This window comes from Vulpes vulpes, chromosome 6 (assembly GCF_048418805.1).
Source record: "Vulpes vulpes isolate BD-2025 chromosome 6, VulVul3, whole genome shotgun sequence".
Lineage (NCBI taxonomy): Eukaryota > Metazoa > Chordata > Mammalia > Carnivora > Canidae > Vulpes > Vulpes vulpes.
The window spans coordinates 58,882,623-58,897,497 of record NC_132785.1 but is presented as its reverse complement, the minus strand read 5'-3'; the positions used below and the strand labels follow the sequence as shown (position 1 = coordinate 58,897,497).

The window sequence follows — 14,875 nt, the reverse complement described above, 5'->3', positions numbered from 1 at the left end:
TGCTCTCTTTTACGGCTGGAGGCGCCTTCGAGATGAGACCGTCATTTGGGTACTGTGCCGGAGGATCCTGGTGCAGTGGTGGTGGCACTTTCCCCGTATGGCCACTTGGAAGATGGGCCCTTTAACAAAAGGGGAGCGGCCAGGAGGGCTGTGTTGACAGCTCAGATGGAAATGTGTGTATATAACTGCACACCCAGGTTTTCTGCCATGAAGTAGGAAGATTTTTCTCGTTTTCTTGTACCTGCTTGAAATATAACTATTAAAAAATTCTGCCACTGTGCCTGATTTTTGTTTGTTTCCTGTGAATGTTCCCGAGCTTATGAATAATAACATTGCTGGTCTGGTAGCAAAACACAGTTTCACGTCTGGGCAGGGAGAGGTTGGCTGCGCTGCTCCACATGCACTGCGCTCTGGCCTCAGCTGGTCTCCACACCCACAGTATAGCGTGTGTGTCACAGCAAGACCTGGGGTGTCCGTGTGACGTGAGGATAAGTCTCGAAGGTAAGTTATTGATAAGTATTTTCCCACCTTATCTTCAGATAACTTCAGAGTTTGCAAAACAGGGTCACCTAGTCACTCTCAGATGAAAACACACCTCCCCTTTGTGTAGAGAAAAAATACACCTGCATGTAAGATACCTCCTGAGACGAAGTAATCCCTTCATGAGAACACGGAGCAAACGTAGACCGGGGCACTGAGAGGTGGGAGTGAGATCACAAGCGCAGACAGGATTTGCTGAGCATAAGTACAAAGTTGTGCCCTTGGCTACACAAGGATAGTATGAGGAAAAGCTGAGGAGCTGGAGGTTTCAGGTGACCACGCTTCATGGGGGTCAGCATTATCCTCTTTCCAGTGCTGTACCTTTTCAGTTTAACATTTGCATCCAGATGAAAATGGGTTCTTGTTACTATAAAGGTGATAGAATTGTGTTACCTACTTTTTAAAATACTGTCACTATAAAAACTCGTGACTTTTTTGTAGGAATGAATGTATGAAGTCAAACGAAGTATAGTTTACCAAATTTATACCTTTATAAATCGTATAATGGTATGTGCTAGAATGATCATAAGCACAAACAGCGTGAAGGTATGTCTGTCCTTCAGAAGGGGTGTCCTTGATGGTGAAGTACTGTTCAGCATCGTCAGTTATTCATACCATGTTCCAATATATTTCTTTCTAATGTGTTTTAAAAGCCCTTTAAGAGCATCTACTTTTTAAAAATAGTGTCTTTTCGTCCATTTGGCACCTGGTTTAATCTGGAATCTTCCCTGTGCCTTCATGTAGGAATCCTGCATGTGACCATGTCCACATGTGTTATAGCATAGATCTTAAATTCTTACCTGGTAGTGTAGGAAGGACTCAGAAGTGTACCAAAGAGGATTTAAAACCAGTCTCTTTAAGGTTTCAGTTCAGTGGGGTTGACCAGTATCTCAGTGTTGAAGTGTCCAAAAAAGACTTTCCAAGGATTCCTCAAACTTGAATTTAAGTTTCTCAACCTTATTACTACACAGATTGGACTTGAAGAATCCTACAGGTAGGTAGGGGTTGAGGGGATTTTACTCCCTCCAGACAAGGACTCCTTTTGGTTGACCAGCATGAGAGATGGATATTTTGCCCATGAAACTTCTGTGCAGCTTTCCCAAATGGCCTGTTCCCACTGCTCAGCCTGGCGCCAGGTCAGAAGAGGCAGCCAGAGCCTGGTGTTAAAGTCCCGCAGTCCCAAGGCTCACTCGCTCTGTCCACATGCAGAGCCTGTAGGAGAAATCCGGGCTCCTCACCGGAGGTGGTGACCGCACGGTCCCTGGAGCATGCGTGCGTGTTTGTCAGTTAATATTTGTGAGCACAGACAGGTGCCCACCGCTGCCCAGCTCCTTCCCTCTGGGGGAAAGCAAGTGTTTTCCATTTTACCATTACATACTTAGGCCATGAGTGGGGGTTGGGGCAGTCTCCTCTTACTCAGGATTTTCCCCAGCTGCCTTGAGTTTTCTGAAGGAAACTGTTTGCCTGTTACTTGCATTCTTGGATAGGGTTCTAGTATGCATTTCAAGACCTGCTGCTGTAGTGCACCTTCACTTAATTTCTGGCATCTCATTTTGATTTGCTCTTTAAATGTGTGAGTCTAAGTTTTTGCTAATTCTGAATTACTCATTTTGTAGGTAAGTTTTTGGTTCTCATGCCAGAGAATTTTTTTCCTGATACATGCATATAAAATACTTTTGAATAACTTCACACATGAAAGTACTCAAAAGAGTTTAAAATTGTCTCTCACTTCCTCCCCAGTACAAGGGGTCAGGAATCCTGTCTGGGCTGTATCAATGCATGGCTTGGACCTTAATAATGAAAATCTAGCCTGTCTCTGTACAACTTAAAATGTCACACTAGTGTTTTTAGTGTGCAATTTATGTTCACAAAAGCAGTTCTTTCCAGAAGTTTTTCTGGCTAAGCCAACTTTTTAAAGTGTGTCTTGTGAAATTTATTTTTTAACTTTTTTTACATTGGAATCCTGAGTCTGAAAGTTTTCTGCTCTTCACAGAAAGTAGCCTCTGTCTCTGCTTTCAGTAAACTATTTTCAAATATTTTAAGATAATTGGCATGATTTTCCCTTGGAAAAGAGCTCAGCTTCACTCTGTACTGCTGGGCTGGAGGCTGCCCTGTGGGAGAAGGCTGTACCACAAGTGTGGTCCTGCTTGAAAGGCCCTTGTGCCACCATCCACAACAGTGTCCTATCCGCTCCTGCCAGAGCAGACCTAGTCTGTGTGGCCGTGAACTCAAGCATCAAGTAAAATCCAGATGTTACTTAAGCGGTTGATTTTGATTTTGATTAAAAATGATAAATATACAAATAAAATAAAATGGGGTTTTGTTCATCTGGCCCCCCTCCACCCCACGTATCAACTGTTTGCTCGAATCGGAATGACACGTCTCTGTTCTGTGACGGTTCAGGTGTGAGTCACAGTGCAGTTACTTGTATGTCTGTGGTCCTTGGAAACTCCTCCAAATTACCAGGGAGGATGAGGGAGGAACGCCGGTCCCGTCCGTGAGATAGAGCTCACTCGTGTAATCAGGAATTGTCTTGGGGGCAGCCCCAGAGTCTTGAGTGGGGAGAGGTAGTGTGAGCTACAGGCTGAGCCAGAGACCTAGTTTGACATTGGAAACAGTTGCTGTAGGGAAGCAGGCTGTGTCGGCACTGGGGCTCTTGTTAGATTGATGTCATGGTTTACTTACTCAAGTAGGTGTATTAGTGATATTAGAGACTCATAGATAATGCATAGGTATTTAATTCCTAACAACACCTTTTAGGAAAGCTGTCTGCAGCATGACTCAGTTTGAAATTAGCAGTGAGGCGTTTCTCAGCACACTTTTCCCTAGAATGAACTTGTTAAAGAATCTCCACTTTCTATACTGCACTATCGGTCCTGACCACCCTTGACCTAGGAGGAGGGAGACTCCTGTTAACTGATATGTCGAAGTAAAGAATGAGATTCAGGAAATCCAGGGCCTCCCAGCAGTAAGTGTCTAATTTAGTTCCTTCTAGTTTAATTCCGTGTGTTACAGACACACATGTGACTTTGACTTTGGGTACAGTAAATGGTTTTAACTATTTGTCCAGATTAAGAGGACACTGCATGGGAATAACATTGCTTTGTCTCAGTCCCTGAAGATTTAGCACCATGTTACTCTGAATCTGAATGAATCACACTTAAGAACCAAGCACTTTCTTCAATTTCCACTGTTGGCTTGGTTTCAAACTTGAGCCTTATCTGTCCTCGGCAGTGTCACAGCTATGGTGGGAGTCAGTCATCCTATGCGCCTCCCCTTTTGTGTCTCCAGAACAGAACGGCTGCTGCTCTGTGCCCTTGGCATCCCCAGTGCCCCACCCACAGGCCTGCTGCACTTGGGCCGTGGCCTGAGTTCAAGTCCTATGAAAGGTCACCTCATGGTAGAAACCACCTTCACTCTGGCCTTAGGTAGTGCTTTGATTTTAAAAGAATCTTTAAAAAGTGATTTGGGTAAAATGTGCTTTGTAAGTGGAGTAAAGAATAGTTCTGACTAATTAAGTCCAGTGGGAAGCCACCAGGAGGCATTTCCTTTCCGGCTCTTTTAGAGGGGAACTGAGGACTTCCCTGGTGGTCAGCATACTTGGGGCCCCTGGCCACCTCCCTCCAGGGTTGTGGTCAGCACTTGCGACCCTCCCCCCCCCCACCACCACCACCACACTGGCACACTAAAGATGAACAAAGGAAGGGGATGACTAATCCATGTCGGGAGCCCAGCCCCGCTGAAGTCCATCATGTGAACTTGCTGGCAGTGTGTGCGCGTCAGATGGCTTCTGTGCACAATGTGTGGGGGGTTAGCACCGTGCTAGCCAGCTGGCCCACTTACATCTTACATGTATGTGACCGGATAGATTGATTTTTGCCTTTAAGAGAGTTCTCTGCCTTTAAAGTTAAGCCCGATGAAGCATTTTTCATAGGCACTAGGTAAAATTTTAGGTGTCCTTGGCAATTTGAAATCTTGTTTTGGGAGCACCTGGCTGGCTCTGTCGGCAGAGCCTACAACCCTTCATCACCAGGTCGTGAGTTCAAGCCCCATGTTGGGTGTAAGATTCACTTTTAAAAAGTAAATGTTTTTGTATACATGTTCTGCATGTCAGCACAAGTGGCATGCCCATTGTACAGTAAGTGTGTACCTTCCTGATGGCACAGCCTCTGTAATGTGTCATCTGGCTTCCAGAAGTGAAGTCCTACCTCTCCCATGTCTTCGGACTACTTGGTCTTAAAATAAAATATGCAGTTTTAGAATCTTACTAAAAATTGGTTTTAAGGATCTTAGATGAAAGTACAAATGCAGATTTTTGTGTTCAGACAGTGGTCACACTTGGTTGCAACATTGCCTCTGTAGGAAGGAAGCTGGGAGGGTTTATTTTGAGCCAGTCCCAGGCAGTTTTCTGTCATCCATATTCAGCATCTAATGTGTTCTAGAATCTCATCTCCTCAACAAATGCCTGCTTTGGCCAAGTAAAAGGTAAGCACATTTTTTTAACAAAATGTTCTGTGATTTTTCGTTTTAGCTAAAATAAGTTTTCCTTTGAACAATAGGAAGATGGGAAGGGAAGGTGCTTCTTTTCCAAAGTGTAAATGGTATCAAAATTGGTAACTTGGAAAGAAGACATTTTGTTTTTCTGGACTGTGAGATCACCTTTCTCAGATGCAGTGTGGAATATTTCAGTGGTTCCTTTGGCAAAGATGTATGGGTATGTGTGGGAGAAAGGTTGGATCCAATGTTCTTAAAATTCTCAGAGGCCAATATTAATCTCATGGCATATAAAATACAGTTTTAAAAAGTAAATTGGCACTTTTAATACCTCCATCTGGATAATTAAGCACTCCCTATATACAGGTGCTAAAATTACACAAGGTTCCGGGGCTGCCAGATTATGGCCAAGGAGTCAAAAACTTCTACAGATTTTTTTTTTTAAGATTTTTATTTTATTTTATTCATGAGAGACACAGAGAGAAGCAGAGACACAGAGGGAGAAACAGGCTCCTCACAGGGAGCCCGATGCAGGACTCCATCCCTAGAACCTGGGATCAAACAATGCTGAGCCACCCAGGTGTCCCCCTTTGCAGATCTTTTAGGGCAACAATGCACTACAAAGAGGGCCTATCTCTAGAGAAAGAAAATGCTGGGCTGACCACGTTGGCATATGCTTCCCACGTTAAAAGAGAATCCTGACTACTAATATAAAGCCTTCAGTCTCTTTCTTCTTTATCCTGTTCTGTTAATGAGGAACTACCAGCATTAACGACCATCTATGAGATGGAGAGGTCTGGGTTAGTTCCTGGTGCGCTGCATGGGTCTCCTGAAGGGAGTCCTTCACGCTGTAAGACAACAGCCTTGTGCCCTGGCTCCTCCAATGGCTCCAAAGTCCTTGGTCACCAGCTCTTCTGGCCCCCTAGTGGCAGGTCTGCCCTCGTTTCCAGTCCACTTTGTAGGCAGACTTAGCTGGAGGTGATCCTCCTGATTTTATTGCTGATTATTCTAGTTACTCAGCTTTTGTCTGCTTTCTGTGTTTGTACCTTTTCAGGCTAGAGAGAGGGCTTCATCTGTGGACACGGGCACACTTCTAGGCACTGGGCTTAGGGGATGAGAATATAAATTCCTCTGCTCTCATGAAGCACTTTTGTATTTGTCCTCTGTCTTTTTGGTGTTTTTTAACCTTTACTTTTCAGAGATGTGAAGTTGCACATTAGCCTAGTTGTCACCTTCTCCGGGGAACACTGGCATCTTACAAGTATGAAATCTGAAAGCTGTGTTGTATCCCAATGGAGTGAGTCTCCCTTTCTGTTCACAGAGGCACCTGTGGCTTTGCCATGCTAGTGTGCCACTTCTCCGCAAACTACCCAATTACCTGCCTGGCTTACCAGGCAGAGGAGAAAAAGGAGGAGAACCTGACCCCATGCTGACTGAGGCACCTCATCTCTGAAATGACTGGGCTTTCTCTGAAGATGATGAGGACTTCGTCAGCTGGCACCCAGAGTGCTCCCTCCCACCCCTCCTTACAGCAGCCTATTTGCCACGACTCATTGAAAGTACATGGTTCGCAGTGAAGCTAGCGCCTTGCCCTCCACTGATGTGGAGGAATCAGGAGAGCTCTGAGAGGGAAAGACTGAAATCCATGACTTAATGCCTCTGGCTTAAAAGCACCTGTCTTGTAGAGTGCTTTTGGCCTGGTACCTGTGCAGACCAGCTACACGAATCACACCGTCCTGTTTCTGTTTCTCCCACATACTAATCCAGAATTTGTGCTTCTCTTTCATTAAGACCATACATTATTAGCTTTGGTCTCAATAGTTTGGGGTGAGGCTTAATAATAGTCTGGAACTGGCACACTCATTCCTCTTACGTATATCAAAAATAACTCATGCCTCTAAAATTAGAAGTAATTAAAGCTGCAGAGTTCATGTCTGTTTTTAAATGTTTATTGGAAAGATATAGCACCAAAAGTTGTTATTTGTGTTCTATATATCCCTTGACCCAGAAATAATTCTCAATATTTGAGCTGAGTAAAGAACCGGAAATGTACAGAAAGGTGTGTTTATAAGGATGTTGATTATGATATTCACAATGGGAAAGAAAAGCCAGACCGTGGTGGGGAGTCTTGTGGGGGTAAGTTATAATGCAGCATACAGTGGGTTATTAGTCAACTTAAAAGATTCTTTTGAACTTAGCTGACACGCTGCATTTATGCCATGGTAGATGAAGAAAAGCAAGACATGGACATGATGTGGGAGTCCATTTTTGTGATAGCGTATGCTTATTAAAACTAGAAAGCTCTGTCAAGTGGGAGTGGCTGCTCGGAGAAGGGGAGATTCCTAAGAAAAGTGCACAGGGTCATGTTTCCACACAGCGAATGTGATTCTTGCAGGAAGGATTAAATGTGCATGTTTGTTTCTCTGTAACATTCATAAAAAATGATCATATTTTGAGGAATGTGAAAATACAACCTCAACTCTAAAGACCTCAGAACGAAGACTTTAATGCTTGTTTCCAGAGTTATCCCTTGGTACACGGGCCTGCACCTCTCCAGGACAGCATTGAATCTTGGCTTTTACCTTATTTTCTGCTACTGAAGTTAGTGTTTTTTTTTAATTTGAGGATAGTTTTAATGGTATTCATGTTATTCAAGAATTGTATTATTATTTCTTTACGAGAAACAACTGAAGGAACATTTGGGCGCATAACAGAGTACTCTGAACCTAAAATCATATTTAGAAACCTCTCTGGGTTGTCTGTGTTATTTTGTCCAAGCAATAACCATAAAGGAGAATTTGTGCCATCAAGTATAAGTGTCCAAAATCCCATGACTTCTCATTGAAACTGCACGCTTCAGGAAGTATGTTTTATTGTGGAAAGTATGTTTTCTGGGAGTGCACTTAATGTGTTAGTAATCTGATTATTAAGTTGTCTTGATGGTTCAGGAGCATTAGTTGCTCCTGAGGAGAAAGGAGTGACAATCGGCTGTCTTAAAAGCTTGTGGGTGCTGGGGTTTAAACTTGCCTTTGTGTTCTATGCAGCTCAGAGTCTGGGTCCCTGCATGCCGCTGGGGAACAGCGATGTGGAAGATGAAGCTGACAAAATGCTGATCGACAGAGAGTTTGCTGCTGTCACAGGTGGGAGTGGACAGTTCTCTGTTAGCCACGGCAGCCCCATGGTCGAAGACGCCAAACGGCAGGAGGGGGGTTCTGTTGGACCCAAAGAAATAGAAATATATACTGTTTCGGCAATGCAGACCCCTTGTCGTTGCAAGAACCAGTATGCGTATTATTTCTAACATAAGCTCTCCCGACGTTTGCACTGCTGTCGGCGTTTTAAAGAATGTCATACTACGGTTTGCATATCGTGGGCAAGTTTGTAGATACAGTGATATGTGTTTTGGGTGTATTCTATAAATATGAAAAGTTGAAGTGCAATCTTCCTATTTTGGTTTGAAGCTTCTGCTTAACGTGCCTTGTTTAATTTCAATGAGGTTTCGCATGCTTACTTTTCTGACATATGACCTTTGGGTGAATACACCAGAGAGACCTCTCCTGCTGGGAGTTCCAGCGTGGCGCGCAGCAAGAAGGATGACTTGCTGCAGGCCCGGAGGACTGGGGAGTGCTGTAGTCCTGACACGTGGCCAGTCTCGTCTGCGTGGAGCCTCTCGCACGCCCTCCCGGTCTCTGTGGTTTCTGAGGCATCGGCTCCGAGTCTGGCCGAACGCAGAGCACCGCGTCTCACGAGACACGTTTTACATGCTCGTAGTGTTCATATACTCAAACAGCTGGTAGTCATCTTCAGTGTTGAAAGTCAAAGGCTCTGTTTCTCTTAGCATTTAGAATCTCTGAAGACTTTTCCTTTGAGTTAACACTTTTCTCTGTCATTCTTTTCTTTAGGTGACCGCGAAAACATCTTAGCCATTTTCTTACTGTGTTAATATATATAGAAATAGGTACTGGTTTTTTTTTTTAAGGTTTTATTATAATGTCTCTATGCTAAATTCTTCACTGGGATAAGAGATTATGCATCATGTTTCCCAGACATACATGAAAAAAAATCATTCTATTTACTAAAATGAAAGGAAAATGTGTACATCTTTCTAGAAGCTACAGGGTTGTTACAGGTGGAGTTGTCTTTTTGCCAAATAATTCAATGGTAGGTTTTCTAAGGGAAATTCTGATTAGATAGTACATTTAAAGATTTTGGCTAAAGACCAATGATAAAACTCAAAGCTTTTCAAAAATACACGACATTGCTACCTGCTTTTAAAAAGGCAGAAGTAATCATTCTTTAATCTTCAAGCATTCCCTGTGTTTTCAGGCTAAATTTAATAGTGAGCTTGGACATCACATTGAAAAGGACACACTTTTATTTCAAGCCCAGCTCATCCTCTATAAGAGGTACCACATTTCCTGTCACCTCATGTACAACAGTGTCCGCCTGTGTGCACAAAATGTGCTAAACTCCTGGGGGCAGGTGGTGCACAGGAGCATGGGCCCTGCCAGCACCTGGGGCCAGGAATGAGGATGGTGCTGGAGGCAACCGGCAGGTCGCAGTCCCAGCCAGGTGGGGTCATGGCATAGCCAGTCTCTAGGATGCCCGCCATTCTCATGCTCAGTCTTATTAAATTTTTCCATAACAACATGAGGTTATCAAATAGCCTTGATTTTGAGATTATGTAACAACACTAGCTCACACCCCTGAGCACTAATGAGAAACCACACTCACACAAACACACACAGTGAAAGCGAAATGGAAACGGAGTCTAGGTAACTCCGGTTCCTGAGGCCATGCTCCTGGACTTTTCCAGGTCCAATCCTCTGGGAATGTCATTTCTATGTCTATTAATAGTATATGATTATTTGTCTTAATAACTGTCAAAGTTACCATCACAGTTATGAATTTTACCACCCAGGAAACATTGTTGATGCTTTATTTTTGAGAAAAAATTGATAGAAGTGTTTCTTTTCTATTCTGCTTCATGTTTGGTTCTTGAACTACTTGTTCTCGAGCCTTGAATTTTAACTCAATAGAAGAGCTGTCCTTTAATTTGGAAAAAAAAATAATCCCTTATCCTCTGAAGAATTTATAGCAGCTATTAAACTATGATTATCACTTAAGTTGACAGAAAAATGGATGATTAATGGAATGTGTAGAAGGTGTTTTTGTTCATTGAACAAGCCGTGATTTTTTGTTGGCAGGAAGATTTGCGGGACACACAGAAACCTATGTCCAAGTGCAAATCAGAGGCACATAGATGGTGACGCGGAAAGTAAGCCCTTCCGGGGGAGGGCCACACTGTGTGTCAGGGTGATTGGGGTGCAGAAACATGTCCTCATTTCATCGGTCATGGGACTCCCTCTTCTGTATTTAATATCATACCTTGCTTTAACAGCGCAGAACATGAGATAAAATTCCGTTTTACCAAGCAAGACATAATTCTCAATCATCCTTTGTACTGTTGTGTGAATTCCTGTGAACATGAATAGTGAACCCCAGGTTTCCTTATACAGAAAGATACCTTGTGATCGCTGTCTCCATGGGCCCAGGTGTGTTGTGATCACCCCTTTCTTCCCCCCATAAGACATCCTCCTCTTGACGGATGTCCACATACACAGATTAAACAAGCAACATTTTTCCAACATAAGTGATTTTTAATGTAGCCTAATCAGGTGCGCCTCGGACATGGTAGTCACTGTCCTTGAAAACTCAGAAGACTGTCCCAGAGCTGGTGCCATTGTGCTGCTGGCCCCAGGCGGCCCGCGTGAGAAGGCATAGGGCTCCCAGTCGGGCCGCACGAATGCCGCTAATAGCTGAACTTCGGCGTCCACGTGCCTCCCTGGACCCCGTGTCAGGGGCTACCTATCCTTCTCCCTTTTCTTAAGAGCTGGAGAGGTGTGGGGTTTTTATCTTAACTCTGTGGAAGACCTCACACTTTGTTCTGCTGGACTTTTTCATGGGTGATTTTTAAAACTTCTTCCTGAACATAGTCTTAAGAGGAGAGCACGTTTTTGCTCTTCGGGTTTTTCTGACAGCTTTCTGGGACTGTTGGTATTTTTCATGCCGCATAGTTGTCAGTATAGGTGCTCCTGAAAGTCATAAATGTTTCCTGTCTTACGGGGAAAATGCTGCTGTTGGGTTCTATTTTTAAATCTGCCTATGCACAGTTTTTTACTTCCAGAAAAGGAACTGGTTTGCTTAAAAAAACAAAAAACAAAAAACAAGAGAAGCTAAATAAATCCTTTAAAATTGTAGCAGCGATGAAACATTAGTCTCTCTTCCCCCTCTGGTTCTGAATTTTGGTGACAGGTGTATTTCTTAATGCAGATATGAAAAACAGTAGCTCCATGTCGGATACACTGACAAATGGATGTGTCATCAATGGACATTTGGACTTCCCCTCTGCGACACAGCTCAATGCAACGGAGAGCCCGAATGACCAGTGCTTATCAGAATCTAATGGAATTAGCAATGGATTAGTTCCAGGACGGCCTTTTCCAAGTAGCCAGGGTTCTGTTTGTGTTAACGGTACCGAGGAACCAGAAAAGACCATGAGTGCTAACGCTGAGATGTGTGGCTCTCTGCACCTGAATGGGAGCCCCAGTAGCTGCGTAGCTAGTAGACCTTCCTGGGTGGAGGACATTGAGGAGAATCTGCACTACGGGCATTACCATGGGTTTGGGGACACTGCTGAAAGCATCCCTGAGCTTCATAGTGTGGTGGAGCAGCCCAGCTCCGTCAAGGGCGTAGAGAGACACGGCAGTGCCATCCTGGGGGCCATGCACCTCTACCATGGCTCATAGAGACGAATGGCCTGGCTGGGTCTGGACACACTCCTCCCTCCTGTAGCCAACTCAGAATACTCATGTAGCATCAATTTGAGGGAATGCCACAACTTGTACTACTTTTTTTTATACTTAAGCTTTCTGGAAAAGTAAGCTTTTATTTGAAAAGTTCCTTGAGAGTCCTGTGGTATGCACAAGTAGGGCTGTTCCTGCACAGGTGTTTCTTCTCTGAGATGGCGAGCCTCTTTCCAAATTCTTTTGGCTGCCAGCTTCAGCGTTCTCTTTTGAATACCATCACCACAAAATGCCATTTCTCCTTTTGTCAAGTAAAATTGCATCAGATCGAGATAAATTAGAGGCAGTAAGAGAGGTGCCTGCAGATTCAACTCCTTGCACGTAGTCATTTTGAAAAGCTTGCTTTTACTTTGTCCTGTAGGCTTTATGACAGAAGACAGCTATCTCCCTATGCAAAGTATAGCCTTACAAAGATTTCTTGACAAAAAGAACATTTGTCTTTTTCAAAATCTTTTCATTGACACTTTGCAACTTGCTGTGCAGTGAAGTCTTATCTCCCGGCCCACATGATGGTGTGGGGGGTACAAGTGGCCCCTGGAATGATGTAGCTCCCTGCCCTGGGTTTCATTGAAAACATATGCCACCTGGGACTGACTTCCAGCTTGTCGTGATTTTATTCCACATTTCTTGCTTTGTCTCTACGGTTTTTACCACAGATAATGGTTTCCCTTATACGTAGTGGAAATTACTATTTGTAGGAACTGTTGGGTCAGAATATTTAACTGACTATTTTGACTTATATTTTCTTCTTTTCCTTGTTTTTGTTTTTTGGGGTTTTCTGCTTTAAAATGTATACCACTATGTATATCCAGTCCACTGAGAGAATTTTGGATCTCTCTTAATAAAACTGCACTAAGTTTATGTTTTTATAGAAATTAGCTTTTGTTTAGGCAACTAGTGGTTACACTGTGCAAATATTGTAATGAATTTTTACTTTTCTGATTTTTGTAATAAAAATTGGTGAAGATAGAGAAAATGTCAAATGAACAAGCCAATGTTCTGAGTGCTACTAACGTGTTTTTAAACTGTACTTTACAAATTGAATTAAAAAAGTCTCACACTCGATTTGTGCCCAGGCTGTGCTTTCTTTCCAGGATAGGAGGTAGGAGCGTCCATGCAGGGGCAGGAAGGGAGGTACAAGTGGAGTATTGCCTGTTATTTTACTTGTAAAATTTTACTTTACTCCTCTGATCCTGCCCCCTGTTATTTATTTATTTATTTATTTATTTATTTATTTATTTATTTATTTATTTATGGCACAGAGAGGCAGAGACACAGGCACTGCCCCTGTAATTTCTGGTCACTTTTGATTTATTAATAGACATACTCTAGTCCTATGGATACTTTTCTCTTGGGGGGGTATAAACTGCTTTCAGCTAGCAGCATTGTCTCTGCATGCTTATTTTCATAAATGTCAACAGCCATAATTTACTAAACTTTGGGCCAGCAGACACTGCTGAACGTAAGACTTTTAAAACTGTAAGTTATGGTTAGTAAATGGCAACAAAAGATTCATTCTGGCATGCCTTCGTTATGTTATTTAAAGCACTAGATTCTTTAGGCAAAACTTATTATAAAGCTTAACAGACCAAAATGAGGGAATATTAGGCTTTGGAAGTGTCACAGAAAGTACTAGAGACTGAAAACAGAAGCCTGAATGAATACACTTGTTGCCGCGTCACTGCCGCCTAATACGTGCCCATAAGAGGCATCAGTAATCGAGCTCTGAACCCAGATGGCCTTGGCCACATTTCTGAGAAACTGCTCTGAGAAGCCACACAAGTTGCTCTTGTCTGCAAGAGAGATGAGACTCAGTGCCATCTCCTGCTTGGACTAGTCTTGAATGTATTTCAGAGACTGCATAGTGAGTTAATATTTGCCAAGAAACTTTATGGGAATCTCTTAAGATGCACTAAGGATCAAACATTCATTTAGTCTTGAGAGTTGTTGGATAGAATATGACTGCTACTCAGGATAAACCTGCCATATAGAACCTAGATTAGAGCAACAGCCACACTTGATGGTGATGAATGCAGTTTGCTAGTCTTGTTCAGAGGCCTTTGATGTGAGCACATTACATTCCCATTTAGAGATCATAAGGAAATTGTTAAAGTAGAATTCTATTGTGCAGTGATAAATTAAGGGCATCCTAAACTATTTTAATAGTTTCCTGGTTCTTAACTTTTTTGGTCTTAACCTTTTAGGTGCTTGTATACTTAAAGAGTAGTGGCAAACAATTGGAAAATTAAACTTTAAAAAGTCCATTCATTGACATTAACACCAAAACCATAATATACCTAGGAATATACCTTAAAAGATGTTCCAAACCTCTACACTGAAAACTGCAAAAACAGTTAAGAGAGAAAGTTTAAATGTTTTGGGGGTTGAGAAAACCTATTTGCAGATGATATGATACTACATAGAGAAAACCCTAAGGACTCCACCAAAAAAACTATTAGAACTGATGAATGAATTCAGTAAAGCTTCAGGATACAAAATTAGTATGCAGAAATCTGTGGCACTTTTATACACTAATGGAGTAGCAAAAGAGAAATTAAGTAATCTAATTTACAATTGCACCAAAAATAATAAAGTACCTAGGAATAAACTTAACCAAGGAGATGAAAGCTCTTTACTCTGAAAACTATAAAATGGTGATGAAAGAAATTGAAGATGACACAAATGTAAAGACATTCCATGATGGTGGATCAGAAGAACAAGTCTTGCTAAAATGTCCATACTACACAAAGCAATCAATGGATTTAATGCAATCCCTATCAAAATACTAACAGCATTTTTCACAGAACTAGAACAAATAATACTAAAATTTGTATGGAATCAGAAAAAAACTTCAAATCGCTGACGTAATCTTAAAAAGAACAAAACTAAGAATATCACAATCCCAAATTTCAAGGTATACTACAGAGCTGTAGTCATCAAAATAATATGGTACTGGTACAAAAATAGACACAGAT

The 14,875-nt window shown here is 42.4% G+C and overlaps 1 protein-coding gene across 2 annotated transcripts in view; it reads left to right on the top strand.

Moving 5' to 3' along the window:
* ANKRD10 (ankyrin repeat domain 10) overlaps positions 1–12,965 on the top strand; it is a 32,944-nt gene extending 19,979 nt beyond the window's left edge. For both annotated transcript variants that reach the window (XM_026008904.2, XM_072761025.1), the window contains 2 exons: positions 8,079–8,174; positions 11,368–12,965. In XM_026008904.2, coding sequence (XP_025864689.2) covers positions 8,079–8,174; positions 11,368–11,843 — 572 coding nt within the window. In that variant the 3' untranslated portion in view covers positions 11,844–12,965. The remainder of the gene's footprint in view (positions 1–8,078; positions 8,175–11,367) is intronic.
* Positions 12,966–14,875: the final 1,910 nt, after the last annotated feature.